At 49.3% G+C, this 14,095-nt stretch overlaps 1 protein-coding gene across 1 annotated transcript in view; it reads left to right on the top strand.

Moving 5' to 3' along the window:
* Nucleotides 1-14,095, top strand: part of ANHX (anomalous homeobox) — a 34,458-nt gene that overhangs the window by 14,182 nt on the left and 6,181 nt on the right. Inside the window, exons 3-8 of the mRNA XM_055146659.1 lie at nt 6,438-6,687; nt 8,557-8,684; nt 9,556-9,679; nt 10,242-10,452; nt 10,906-11,023; nt 12,082-12,374. Of these exons, the coding sequence (XP_055002634.1) occupies nt 6,438-6,687; nt 8,557-8,684; nt 9,556-9,679; nt 10,242-10,452; nt 10,906-11,023; nt 12,082-12,374 (1,124 nt within the window). The remainder of the gene's footprint in view (nt 1-6,437; nt 6,688-8,556; nt 8,685-9,555; nt 9,680-10,241; nt 10,453-10,905; nt 11,024-12,081; nt 12,375-14,095) is intronic.

The raw sequence follows: 14,095 nt of genomic DNA, 5'->3' as shown, positions 1-14,095 counted from the left end.
GAACGCATCTTTTTGCTTTGTTTTGTTTGGGGCCACACCCACCTGGCTGGGTTTAGGGCTTCCTTTGGGCTCTTGATCTCAGCATCATTTCTGTTGCTCAGTACCTCTGGAAAGTTTAGATATTAAATTTAAATTTCACTGGGCCACTTTTTTTTTTATCAGTACAAGGAAATAAAGCCCAAGATCTGAGGGAGAAGGTGTAGACCCAAATAAGACAGTGTAAATAATAGCTTCTCACCTGGGACATATTTGAGTGTTCAACAAATGGCAACCAAAAAAATGTAACTCATTGTATAACAGTGAATTTATATTAGAATTTGTTGAAGTGCATGTAAATTTTATGAAGTAGATCTGATAGGTTCCTTTGAGGACTATTAAAAATACATTGGTTTTTGGTTAGCTGTCTGGGTTATATACCAAGTGGCAAAACTAGACCTCAGGACCAGAGTGATAGTACAGAGGGTAGGGCATTTTCCTTGCGTGTGCCCAACCTGGGTTTCCTCCCCAGCATCTCATAATGGTCCTCTGAGCCCATCAAGAGTGATCCCTTAGCACAGCACCAGGAAGAATGTTCTGAGCACTATTGGATATAGCCCCAACCCTTCCCCACACCTCTACCATCCCCAAACAAACCAACCAGGACAACGATTACATCCTAAATTTTTTTTTTTTTGCTTTTCGGGTCACACCCAGCGATGCACAGGGGTTACTCCTGGCTCTGCACTCAGGAATTACTCCTGGCGGTGCTGGGGAACCATATGGGATGCTGAGAATCGAACCCGGGTCGCCGCATGCAAGGCAAATGCCCTACCCGCTGTGCTATCACTCCAGCCCCACCGATCACATTCTAGAATCATGATATGCCACATGATGTGCAAACACATACCTATCTCCTGGTCCCATAAAACATTAAAAATTATTTTTTGTTTCTGGGTCATGTTTGGCAGCTCTCAGGAGTGCCTCCATTGTGGTGATTGGGAAACCATATGTGATGCTAGGAATTTGAATTAGGATTAACCTCATGCAGGAAAGGTTCTTAACCCCTGTATTCTCTCTGTCCCTCCCCCTGAAATCACTGTCACTGTTATCCTGTTGCTCATCGATTTGCTCAAGCGGGCACCAGTAACGTCTCCATTGTGAGACTTGTTGTTTCTGTTTTTGGCATATCGAATACGCCACAGGTAGCTTGCCAGGCTCTGCTGTGCATGCGAGATACTCTCGGTAGCTTGCCGGATTCTCTGAGAGGGGCAGAGGAATCGAACCCAGTAGGTGAATAAAAACCTTTAAGTTTCTAGGAAATAATTTTTGCAACATTATTTGGTAACAATTTATGTGTATCTTCAAAGTTTAAGCTTTAGTTAACATCAAAAGACAAGTTCATGTATTTTCCTAGTGTTTAAGCTTACTATTGATTTAAAAGTTTGCAAGAAGCAAAACCTAAATTCCCATGGTTTATATATTCTCCTTGGCTCTCTGCCGAGATGTGATCCCAGCGGCCGCACGTGTGCGGCCTCACTGCAGCTGCACGAGCATGATTCCAGAGACCAGCTAAATTATTTTTGGTACCGGCAGCTCCTTGCAGAAGTGTCTCCAGACTGAGAACTAAGCCACGGCCCCATGCCTGCCCAGGAGGGGAAAGGTTTTTCTCTTTCACCTTTTCCTTTCGGTGAGGGGGGGAAGGGCATGGTGACCGCCATATTATGAGGACCAGTAAAGAGAGATACAAGCTTGCAATGATCCAATTTTTGGAAGAAATTTCCCTGGACTTAGTTGCTAAAATACAAAAATCCGAAACCTCATATCTCTTCACAGCAGGTCTGACTCTAGTGGGGAATTCCTAACAATAATAGTAAGTTTTTTGTTGAAATATTGAATGTAACCAAAGTAAAGAGAAAGTAAAGTGAAATTTATCAGTTACACAGGCGGGGGTGGGGTGGGGTGGGGGGGTTGGGGGGATGGGAGGTATACTGGAGTTTTTTTTGGTGGTGGAATATGTGCACTGGTGAAGGGATGGTTGTTTCAGCATTGTATAACTGAGACTTAAGCTTGAAAGCATTGCAATTTTCCACATGGTGATTCAATAAAAAAATAAGATAATCAATTTATACATAAAAAATATTCTCCTTTATGTGACTTAAGGGCTGGAGCGATAGCACAGCAGTTGGGCTTTCGCCTTTCACGCGGCCAACCCGTGTTTGATTCCTCCGCCCCTCTCGGAAAGCCCGGCAAGCTACTGAGAGTTTGGAGCCCCCACGGCAAAGCCTGTCAAGCTACCCGTGCATATTAGATATGCCAAAAACAGTAACAATAAGTCTCTCCATGAAAGACGTTACTGGTGCCCGCTCGAACAAATCGATGAGCAACGGGATGACAGTGACAGTGATGTGATTTAAAGTCTGGTAGTGTGACCTTCCATCCACCAAAGTCCCCATTTTCCCTTCCACACCCAGCCTTAGCAGGTACATAACAAATTTACTTCATATTGCTTGCTCCAACAAAACTTAAATGAATGACAAGTGGAATTATCAGAAAGTAAATCAATAGAAGTCAATTCGTGATGACTGAGTGCTATATGACTTTAACATATGTAAATAAATTCAAAACATTTAATATTTAAAAATTGCTGTGTGAAATAAAACTAAAAAAAATTTTGGGGGGTTTCTTGGGCCACACCCACCTGTCTTCAAGGGCAAAAAATAAAAACTAATAAGGACCTAAAATAAATGAAATATTTTTGACATTTACTATGCCATAAAGAAAAGTCTTGGTAAACGGGAGGGTGTGAGGGTTTGCAACAGCAAGTCTCTTATTTTCTGTCTTTCTACACCTGTGTAGGTTCCTTCAGCTTCAGTATACATCAGCAGTTTCCGTCAGCCTTATTTTTTTTCTTCCAGTACTTGGAAAGAACCTTAAAAATAGGAGACCAGGTACCAGGGAGATGGCTCAACAGGCTGCGTGCTGGAGCCCCAGGTTTGATCCCCATGGTTCTCCACCACTTCAAGAGAGCCACCCTGAACACTGCAGGATGTGGCCAAACACTTACCCCTACCCCAAGAAAAGGAAACTAGAAGCCAGGGATGTAGGTCAGTGGTAGAGCACATGGCTTGTGTGAGTGAACCCCTCCCTGGTTTCCATCCTCACCACATTTCCCAGCACCATGGCTCCTAAGTACTGTCACTATGACACTTAAGAAAGAAGTAGAAACCTGGGCCTAGGATGTAGCTCAGTGGTAGGAGGCATTCCTAGTAGGTGGAGAGCCCTAGGTTTGATCCCATCTTCACTGCAAAAGGAAAACCATGAAGACTGTTAAACATGGGTAAGCGGAAAGCAAAAGCCAAATGCATAGGAAGAATAATAACACAATGATTCTACCACCGTAGGCAGCCGGAATTTAACAATGTGGCCTGTGGTCTGCTCTTTTCATGTGGGAATCCTGCCATTCTAGTTGCAGAATGTATTATCAACAGTGGGTCAGAAAACATTTGTCAGCATAATTACAAGCACCGCTGGGGCACATCTGTGTGATTTTTCAAGTCTTCACTCAGGTGGTTGTGTACATTTGGGTTTTCACTTGAAGAAATGCAAACTGTTTCTTTTATTTTCCAAGTATTTGCATGAGATTTGTCTTCCTAGACATTTTCTGTCTAATAAGACAGGCTCATCTCATAAAATCGAGCTCTACCGCAAGCTTTACACGCAGGAGGCCATGGGTTCACCCCCATACATATGTCCCCTCAAGGAGTGATCCCCAAGCACCACGTGTGAGTGGCCCCTGAGCTGTGCCAGGTGTGCCACCAAAACTGAAACCAACAGAAAACCCAGCTTCAAGTCCTTTTGAACTAATTTCTAGAACCCTTAAAGTTTCCTGCCACAATCCCTTCCCCCCAACTCCCAATGAACTAGGCAAGCGGAGACCTAGGGTTTTGTTGGCCCCAGGTCATTGTGAACTGGGCGTCTCTAGCTGGGGCAACACTCCGAGATAGCAAGACACCGAGATGGTCCGGGTAGTGGTAGCATTACTCCATGGTCCCCGGGGATACTCCTAGGCCCTGCTTCGTGGAGCCCCCTTCTGGCGCCGCGCAGGGATGCAGTATGTTTGCTGCCTTCCCTGGGCCTCGGAGATTGGGCGCTGGCCTGTGACTGCATGTCAGGGCTGTCGACCCCTAGAACCTGCGCAGGAGCGCGGGTGAGTCCAGGTCACAGCTTCCTCCTTTGCCACTGCCTGGGCCTCACCATGCGACTCTCCCTGGCGTATTTGGCGGGACAGCCTCCAATGCTCGGACCCTGGCCTGCCACTCTGGCATCTGCGGACACGCTGAGCTGGCCCAGGGCTCCACACAATTCAGAACCGTGTGGAGTCCCTCGCCACACTTTGGCTCCACGAAGCCCCATAAACTATCCGAAGCGGGACACAGAGGTGCAGGGAGGGGCTGGGGGCACCGGCCGGCCTGGGTCATCGGGCGGAGCGATTGGGGATTGGCCGGAGCCTTGATACTTTGTAGCGCCTGCTGGGGTGCGGGGCAGCACGTGCGCACCGGCGGAAGCCCGAGCGGAGGCGGTGGTGGCGGCGGCGGTGGCGGCGACAGTGACGCACCGGCAGCCACGCCTGGAGCCACGGCTCGGTGTCCTGTCCACGGCCAGGGAGCAGCGCACCTGCAAAGGTTCGGAGGCCACGAGGGACCTGGACGGGAGGCCCAGGGCCTGGCGGACCCCTGGACGCCACTTTTTTTCTGACTCCGGGGGGCCCGGTGCCTGGCCCTGCTAGGCCGAGCCGAACGGAGGTGGAGGTGCTGGGAGAAACCTGGGGCCTGGGCGAGCCCGGCTTTGCCAAAGCCCTCGGAGGACGCGGGACTCGGGCTTTCTGCTTCCCGCGACATGAATGCGGGCCAGTGAGCTGGAATGCGGAGCTGCCACAGGGAACCCGGGAGGCCGAGCGCTAGCCCGCGGCTGGGCGGGGCGGGGCGGGGCGGGGCGGGCGGAGAGCTGGGAGCTGGGAGCCAGCGCCGGAGCGAGGCGGCCCTGCCCACCCTCCTCCCCGCGAGGGGCGACGCCACAGCCTCGGCGAAAGCTGCCGCTAGTTGTCCCGGGGCAGACAGGCAGACTACTCCTTGGATGGAGCATGGGTGGGCTAGGAAGCAAGTATGTGGCACTAGCTACAGTCCACGGCAAAGCAGCCACCTCGTCTGCTCTTCAAAGGGTGTGCGCCTCACTGGGTACCTGTGAAAAGGGAGAAGGCACAAGGCCTTTCAGGCCTACCTACTTGGGGGCCCGAGAGATAGCACAGCAGGGAGGGCGTTTCGTTGCATGCACCCAGCGCGGGTTCCATCTCCGGCATGGTCCCTCCAGCATGGCCAGGAACAATCCTGAGTGCAGAACCTGGTGTAAGTCCTGAGCACCACCGTGTGTGGCCCCAAATCAAAATAAAAATACAAATTAATAAAGCCTACCTATAAGTGTGTGTAAGGGGAACCAAGGGAGTGGGATTGTGGACTGGATTCTGGGGGCGTGGGGGTGGGTTGGGTGTAATAGATCAGTGCTACATGCTTGCACGCTGACCTGCTGGCCACTCTGCTCAGGAACAACCTGTCCCTCGGGGCACAGTCAGTGTATCCACCCAGTACACTTGAGAAGGTGACAGATCCAGGGGCCAGAGCATCAGTACAGCAGGTAAGGCACTTGATTTGCACACGGTAAACCCGAGTTTGAAATCCCGGCATCTCATATGGACTTCTGAGCCTTGCAAGAAGTAACCGTTGAGCATCATGGGTGTGACCCCAAGACCAAAACAAAGAAATAAGAGGTGAAGGAGCCAGATCGGGAAGGGGAGAGGGGAGGGGGCAGGACAAGTCTGTTTATTTTGTAGTTGTAGTTTTGTTTTTTTAAAACAATTTGTTGGACTAGGGCAACCTTGGAAACTTTGTGGCTTTTAATTGTTTAATTTTCCCCTCATAAAATCAAAATAGTTGAAGCCAGATGGAACTGATGCTGTTGCATACCCAGACGCTGATCTTTGCAGATAAAACAAATATATATCTGCCCAACCCTGACTCAGGGCACCTTCTAACGATTTCAGAGTGTTGGCATCCACCTGTTAGGTGCTGGGGAAATCAAATGACCTTCACATTTATGGCCCCTGGCCCACTAAGCCTCAAGAAGGTGTGAAATAGTTCTCATTGGAATAAGCATGATGGAGGGAAAAAGACCTAGCAAGGATCTGTGGAACAACCAGAAGGTTCAGGGATGAGCTGTCACAGGGCCAGGCCCACTCAGTCTCCCACACATCAGGTACTCATGTATGTGTGGGCAGACCAGAGGGAAGTCTGTTGCCATCTGCTGTCCTCCCTTGGGCAAGCTCTCACCATTGCTGTAAGACACAGAGCTGGTCTTAGAGTCACTTGTACAGTTAGCCTCAGCTTTGTTTGTCTTCTTTGCAGTAGGATGCAGAGCTTCCTGACATTGCTGAGGGGGACTGAGGGCAGTGGCCCGTCCCTGGCAGAGTTGGTGACCCTCACGGGCAGACTGTGTCGTGACCTTCAGGATGACCCTGCCCAGGTACAGCCCTTGGTCACAGCTGTGCTGGACAGCCAGATCCGCCTGCACCTTCTGGACAATGTGGATGTGGCCCTGGTATGTGCCCGCATGCTGGCCCAGCAGGAGCAGCACCAGGCTGCCTGCCAACTGCTGGAGGTAGGACTGGGCTGTTGGAGGGCCAGAAAGAGGGGAGTCGGCTCCGAAACACAGTGACAGTGCCTGGAAGTCAGCAAGAACTTGAGCAGCTATGTTATCCACTAGCCAGGGTGGATCACACTCATTTCTCTAAGCCAAATGTCTGTAGTAACCCCATCTGGGGTAGGATTCAGAGGTGATTGAAGTGGGAGAGTGTAAGTGTAAGGCCCTGGGTTTCGTGTCTGGCACTACATTCTCCTCTCACACCACTGGGTGTGTCCCCCAACAGTTAAATGGAAAGCAAAGAGAACAGTAGCTGGGACAAAACTAACCATTTATCAAATCTGTACTGAATGGGGATTGTGGTATGGAGAGCTGGTGTACAGTAGAAGAAATAGTCAAACAGACACATGTAGGCTTCCTCATCTTCAGGTCTGCAATTGAGAATTTTGAAAGTCAGCATCTCTGCCACTTTTTCTTATGGCACATGCAATCACAGCTTGGTGGCATTAAAACCTTTTGCATGTACTGATATGAAGCTGTTCATGGTGAGTTATATTTTGTTGCCTGAGTACCAGTATGTCTGATTGCAGGATGCTACATGCCCCAGACAGGACACAGTGTTGTGTTTAATTTAGTGTATGTGTTTTCCCCTAAAATATGATTTATGGATTCTTATCTGTCTAAAGGGTTTCCATTAATGAACTTTGGGTCTTTTTTGCGTTGTCTCTTTGTTTTGTCCATGCATACATCATGCTGAGTTTCCCTACACAACACCCAACCAACTCTTCCAGGGTCTTCTGTTTCCACTTTCTCCCCTAGCTGTTTGTTCACCCGGTTCCTCTCCCTCTGTCCTCTCCTGCCCATTCCATTTAATCCTCATGGACTCTCCAGAGAGATTTATTTTTAAGTGCAGATGTACTGTGGTGTGTGCCTGATGTTTTCTGAGCATGTCCTCAATCTGACCTTGAATGCTCCCCGGGTTTTCTCCATTCTGTTGGCTCCTTGATGTACCAAGAACTTCCAAGCTACCTCTATCTCAAGGCTATGCATGATCCATTTCCTGTATTGTGGCTGGGGGCCCCCTCTTTGTGTAGCTGCTGCCTTTCTGAATTCTGCTTTAAAGGTCACTCTCTCTAGGCAGGGGTTTTCCAGCAGAAACCCCTGTGCTCCTCTTGGGAGCCGCCCTCAATTCATAACTAAAAATGTTCATATTTGGTGGGGTATTTATGTTTGTCTTTTTGTTTTTCACATACCCAGCAGTGATCAGGGCTTACTCCTGACCAACCTCTGGTAGGCCATGCTCCACTATTGCTCTGACCCTGCTAGTATATTTTATGTCTGCTTCCCCTCACTGAACTGCCAGCCTGATGAGGGATGGGCTCCCCTGTCTCAGTGATTACAAGATCTGTGGCAGCAGCATGAATCTTCATATACAGCTGGACAGGAACATAAAAGGGACTTAGCTGTCAAATCAGTCAAAATAAATGAAGTGAGCCAATAAGTTAACTCAGAGCTGTGGTGATTGCCATAAAGGCATCCCAGAGGATACATGTGAGTGACATTTGTGATGAAGAACTCCAGGAGAAGAATTACGGACTCAGTCATTCTTGTGCAGAGGTGTGGCCAACAGGCCAGTCAGCTGCCTTCTCCTGGCCATAAGCCCCCTTCTAAGGGCTAGTCAGAAGTTATGCTCTGGTAGGGCTGAAGTGCTGTCCTGAGTGGGTGGCTGAAGGAGACCAGGGACATGTCTTGGAGCCTGGTGGTGACTTTAGTGCTGCCATCTGCCTCCTGCCCTCACTATTGGCAGAAGGAGTTTTTCTTCCCTGGCCAACTTGGAGGGGGTATTCCAGGTGAGGGCGGCGAGATGTCAGTGACTTTTCTTGCCAGGGTTGCCGGACCCCAGGAGGCAGTGAGGAGCTAGTTCAGCTCTGGAACGACATTCATTACCGCCTGGTCATGAAGAGACTGGGCGTGGCCACGCTGACTCCAGTGCAGAGGTTCCGCTGCCGGAAGAGGTATTCCTCCACGCTGACTTGTCTTATGTTCTGGCATTCTCTAACCCATGGAGGATGAGCTGCAAGCATGGGGGATCATGTCAGGAATGACAGCAAAAGAAGTAGGCATCAGCCCGAGTGCTCGGCTGGGCTCTTCACCTGCTCTGCTGGCTGGAGGGTAGATTGCGCCTTGGTATGCAGGGTCACAATAGGGAGTTATTCCTGGGACCCTGTGGAAGTCCCCACTGTAGCAGAACTCTCCATCCATTTCCTCTCCCATGGCAGACACCACATGCACTGTTCAGTGCCGTGTTCCCCATCCTCAGTTTTGCAGGGGCAGTGCCAGAACCTCAGCACTGCTCCCCCCAGACTGTGGGATCTCTGAGATGTGGCTGTGAGTTCTTTGGACACTCATGTGAGCCCCAAGTGGTGCCTATATGAATGCCAGCACAAGACAGGCCAAAGAGGTCTTAGTGAGAACAAGCAGCATTTCGTAGGCTTCAGACTGTTAGTGGCTTTCACGGATATCACCGCTCATGGGTGAGGAAACCAAGGCATGCAGTTTTATTGACCTGCCACAGTTGCACGAGAGGGAGATTAAAAAGCCAGGATAATAGCCAACATATACATGACCTCCTTCTGTATTCCACTGTCCAGCCACAACAGTGACAGTCCTTTGCTCAAGCCTACAGCTCAGTGAGGGATCCCACATGCCTCCGGAGACTCCCAGGGAGGGAAGCATGGAGTCTTGTGTGGCTGAGCAGGGCTCAGTCCTGTGCTGCAGCGTACCCTCCCTTCAGGACTTCAAGGTGGAAGAGTGGGCACTGGGAGAAATTTGGGGTGCATCCAGGAGAACAGGCATCTACACCCATGTCCTCATTGTTTTCACCAGGAATCCCCCACCACCTTCCCTCTGCCCTGACGGTCTGAAGAGCAGAAACTTCCCCAGGGAGGTTCGCCAGAAGTTGCAGGACTTTGCCTCGGGTGTGAGCACCAACCCCAGCAAGGCTGAGCGAGTAAGAGCAGCCTCCCCTCAGGGACCCTATCCTTAGAGGCCTCCCAGCTGCCCCTTAGTCTTGAGAGATTCCCCTGTTAGGTGGTTTCTAATCTTTTAAATCACCCAAGGAAAGGATGTCAGCGATTTTCCAGTGTGCATGGGAGAAGTTTTATTTCTTACCAGGGCTGTAATGTCCCCTGTTAGGTGTGGCAGCAGATGCTCATGAGTACCCACTGGCCACTGCACTCAGGTGAGGAGAGGGACTTTCTCTGCGCCTGTGCCAGGGCTCTCCCCGAGCTCTCTTCTTGATCCAGAGACTGGGGCCTGCTTCTGAGGCAGGAAAGGAGGTGTGTGCAGTGTCCCCAGGAACTCACATGTCATTAGCTCAGGGTCATCAACCAGTTCAGTTGTCTGCCACCCCGGGCCCTGCCTCTCTCCAGCGTCTGAGGCAGAGTATCTGTGCTCATGTGATCCTTGTTCCCTGCTCCCACTACCCTGTGCCTCATACCTTGTTCCCACCATTCATTTCACCTGTGGGTCAGGAGAGGGAGACCAGGTGAGGTTGTATTGTTTGGGGGCAGGAGAAGCTGGCCTTGGAGACGAACTTGACAGCAGAGCAGGTGTACAACTGGTTTGCCAATTATCGGCGGCGCCAAAGGGCCCTTGTGCAGCACATGGAGACAGCCCCACACGCCACAGTAGAAGATTCCAGTGCAACAGTGAGGGACCTTCTACAGCCCTCGAGTCAACCCTTTGTTGACTCCAAGAGTGTGAACAGGCCACGGTGGAAAGGTGAGTGACCCGTGCGCTTGTTTCCTGTGTTGGGGTCTAGTTTGTGACATTAGCGCTGTGGGTCCTCCTGTCAGGCCTGTGTCTGGTCATGTGTAGTATGGAAAGCTCACTCCCACCACAGTCTGCCTGTTTGGCATTTGACCACATGGGAAGGGAGATCACTGAAACTGAGGGTGATACTGAGAATGGACCCAGGCGGGGCTTGTTATTGTTGTTGTGCACTAACTGGCACGATGTGGCCTGTGCTCAGTGAGCTGAGCACTGGGATTTAGGGTGTCCTAGGATGGTATTTATGGATTTCCACTCAGACCAAAGTCAGACTCGGGGACAAAGGAACATTGTGATGAGTTGGGAGCCAGACCATTCTTCAGTCCACTGAAGCCTTATTACCTATGGGACGGAGGTGGAACCTAGAGCATCAGGCAGCCTTTCCTCTCTCTTCCCTGCTTTCAGCATCACATGAGGAAAGTGGACTTATGCAGCCTCCACAGACCAACCATGGATTGTGGGACCCATTTGCTTTGGCCTCAGACTTCCCTGAAGAAGAGACTTTGTCAAAGCCACTGCCCAGGTACTTCCAAGCCCACAGTGGAGTGGGAGGTTGAGGTTCTCTCCTTGGTCAGCTTCCCTTATCTCACATGGTGACAACAGGGAGCAGACTCTGCCACAGGTCTAGGATGTGGAGTCACTAGCAAGGAACTCACTTCATGGCATCCCAAGCTTGTTCTTGGGAACCTGATTTCATGCTTGTTTTGTAGGACTGGGGATACAGAGAGGAAAACAATTTTGCCTGCTTCCCAAGGACAGACTCAGCTATTTATGTGGCTGTTTTGTTTTTCCTTGAATCTTTTGTGGTGTGTATTTCAGTGAGCTATCACCATGCACATTCTCTGAGTTCCTGCTTTGTGCCAGGTACTGTCCAAGCACTTTCCCCACTCTCTGCTCCCTTAAGAATCAAGTGAGCACCAGATCTATGACTGCGTGAAGTACTGGCCATTGAAAGTATTAGGCCCGAGAGCAGAGAGCAGGGTCAAGTCTGTGTCTTGTGTAATCATTTAGCCATGCATTTACCCTTTGCCATTTCAGTGTCTCTGGTACTGCCCTATACTGGCGTAGTTCCCAGGGCCTTGCTGTTGTCGTCTGTGAAATGGGAATAGTGGTAGGGCCATCTATGTAGGTTTTCTAGAAATCACAAGGCTAGGGTCGATAGTGTCCGCCAAACCTCAGGTGCACCATTCTAGACTCAGTGAGTATTTTTTTAAATGTTAATTATTCAAAGATTATCAGCTACTTTGCATTGCTCCTTTAGGATCAATCATTAATGTACTTAACTACGAACCTTTTTCTAAAGATCTCAGCTTTCGGTGTTATTGAACAATGCTTTGTTCAAAGTCATTCTAAATAAACTGCTGATTTTTTTAGGTCTCCGGTAAAAGCATAAATTTACTGTCTCTGGGGCCTTGCAGCAGGGAGAGGAGAAGGCAGCAGGAGGGGGCAGTGCTGAGCCCACAACTGTTGTTCTGGATTTTATCAGGAACCCAGGCTGGGCTGCATTCTTATGCTGGGTCCTCTGGCCCTGCCTCAGGGATCCTGTGCCCACCCAGTGATGGTGTTTACTGTGTATTCCAGGTCTCTGCACAGTGGTGAGATGTATCGGGAGGGGCCTGGACATGACCCTGCCTCCCTTCCTCCTGTTTGCCCTGGCTCTGGCTTCTGCTCTCTTGCTGGTGGCAGTGACATGCTGGACCCCTCCCTGGCTGCTCCTGAATCATGGCTGATGTCTCTTGCACTGGCATCCTCCAAGGAAGTTGCCTTCCAGACGGGGTCTCTGGCCCATAGTCCTGGCATGGACTTCATGCTGCACCCTACAGATACTGCTGTGACCGTGTCTATTGCTGCCTTGGGTGAACCCCATCCTTCAGGTGGGTCTGCTCCATGGAAGCACAAGTTTCTGCCCCAGATGCTTCAGCTACTTGGCTTAAGTGTGAGGGAACTATGACATTACTGGAACCTTTATGTTTGATTGGATCTAGAGCCAGTGTATCTGGAACAAAGGGTCTTTCAGTAATTCTTCAATTATGTGTGTGTGTGTGTGTGTGTGTGTGTGTGTGTGGCGGGGGTCCCAAGCTGGGCTCAGGAAACCCAGGGATGCCACCTGGCAATTCTCAGGAGACTGTCTTGGTGGTTTAATGATAGGACCAAGGATTTGGTGTTGCTCAGGCCTTCTGGTGCCAGGGATTACTAGAGCCCCTGGCCCTGGGATGTGCCACAGGGGATTTAAGCTGGATCAGCTGCATGCAAAGCATGCGCCTTAACTTCTGTACTATCTCTGGCCTCTCACTCTTGTCATTTATTTCAAAATAAAGTTGAAAATAAGTCAGTGAGGAAAAGAATTAAATAGAATTTAAGCAGCTGCCAGTCCTACACTTTAACCCTCATAGAGTCTCCATATGTGGACACTTGTGCTGACAAGGAGGACATTAAACTGCCCCCCACCAATACTTGTCTTTTATAAAAAAAAATGCTGCTTTTAGCTTTGATTTCCTTTTATGAGGTATTTGAACCACACCCGGTGGTACTCAGGTGAATATTGTTGTGCCAAGGATTGAACTGGAGTCAGCTACATGTAATGCCTTACCACCTTTCTCTCTGACCTCAGCCTTACTTCTTCTGGTATACCCTGAGTTCTGCTGGGAGTCTTGCTTTTTCCTGTTCTCATCCGAGTGCATGTTTCCAGCTCTAGGGTGCAGCTGTCATCCCCTGTGGCCTCTGTTGTTCCCCTGGTTTTGCTCTGCAGCCCCCTCAGTTATAGATCTTGTTTATTCTTTATTTTTTGACTCCCTTGCTAGAGTTGTCTTGAATTAGCTTGCATGAAAGGATAAAAAACAAAATCCTAGAATCTTCCATGCTATGAAATGTCTTTAGTCTTACGTATGAGTCACAGTCTGGCAAAGATAGAATTCTGAAGTTCAAATAGTATCTATTACCTTAGAATTTTGAAAGCATTATATGTTTGTTGATTACTCACCTATTTGCAGATGACCAGCAAACAAATACTGTTCAGTTTTGTGTTCTGAAATTTCAGAGGCTGGTGTTTAGAAATTCTGGGGGACATGTTGTGCTTGGGATCAAACCCAGGGTTTCCAAGTACAAAGCATACAGTCTAGCTCTTATTTTTAAATTTTTTTGCCACTCCTGGCAGTGCTCAGGGGTTACTCCTGGCTCTGCATTGCACTCAGAAATCACTCCTGGTGGTGTATGGGGAACCATATGGGATGCTGGAAAGTGAACCCGGGTTGGCTGCATGCAAGGCAAGTGTTTTACCCGCCATACTATCACTTCAGTCCCACTGCAGCTCTTTATGCCATACCATCAACTCAGTTAAAAATTAAAAAGATTTTTGGGCTCCCTTACGTCCATGATTAATCCAGCAGTACTCAGCGGCTGCACAAAGTGGTGTGGGGCAAGGGTGTGGCACAAATTTTGCACCCCAGGGATCAAATGCAGAGGGAAGTTCAGAGACCAGAAAAAAGGACTTGGAATTCTCTTAAAACATACAATTTTCTTATCTGTAATGAACTATTATGAACTACTTTTATGAAAATAAAATACATAAAACATTTAAAAATATATACAACTTTCA

Source organism: Sorex araneus, chromosome 9 (assembly GCF_027595985.1).
Source record: "Sorex araneus isolate mSorAra2 chromosome 9, mSorAra2.pri, whole genome shotgun sequence".
NCBI classification, from domain to species: Eukaryota; Metazoa; Chordata; class Mammalia; order Eulipotyphla; family Soricidae; genus Sorex; species Sorex araneus.
This window is presented reverse-complemented; position numbering and strand designations above follow the sequence as displayed.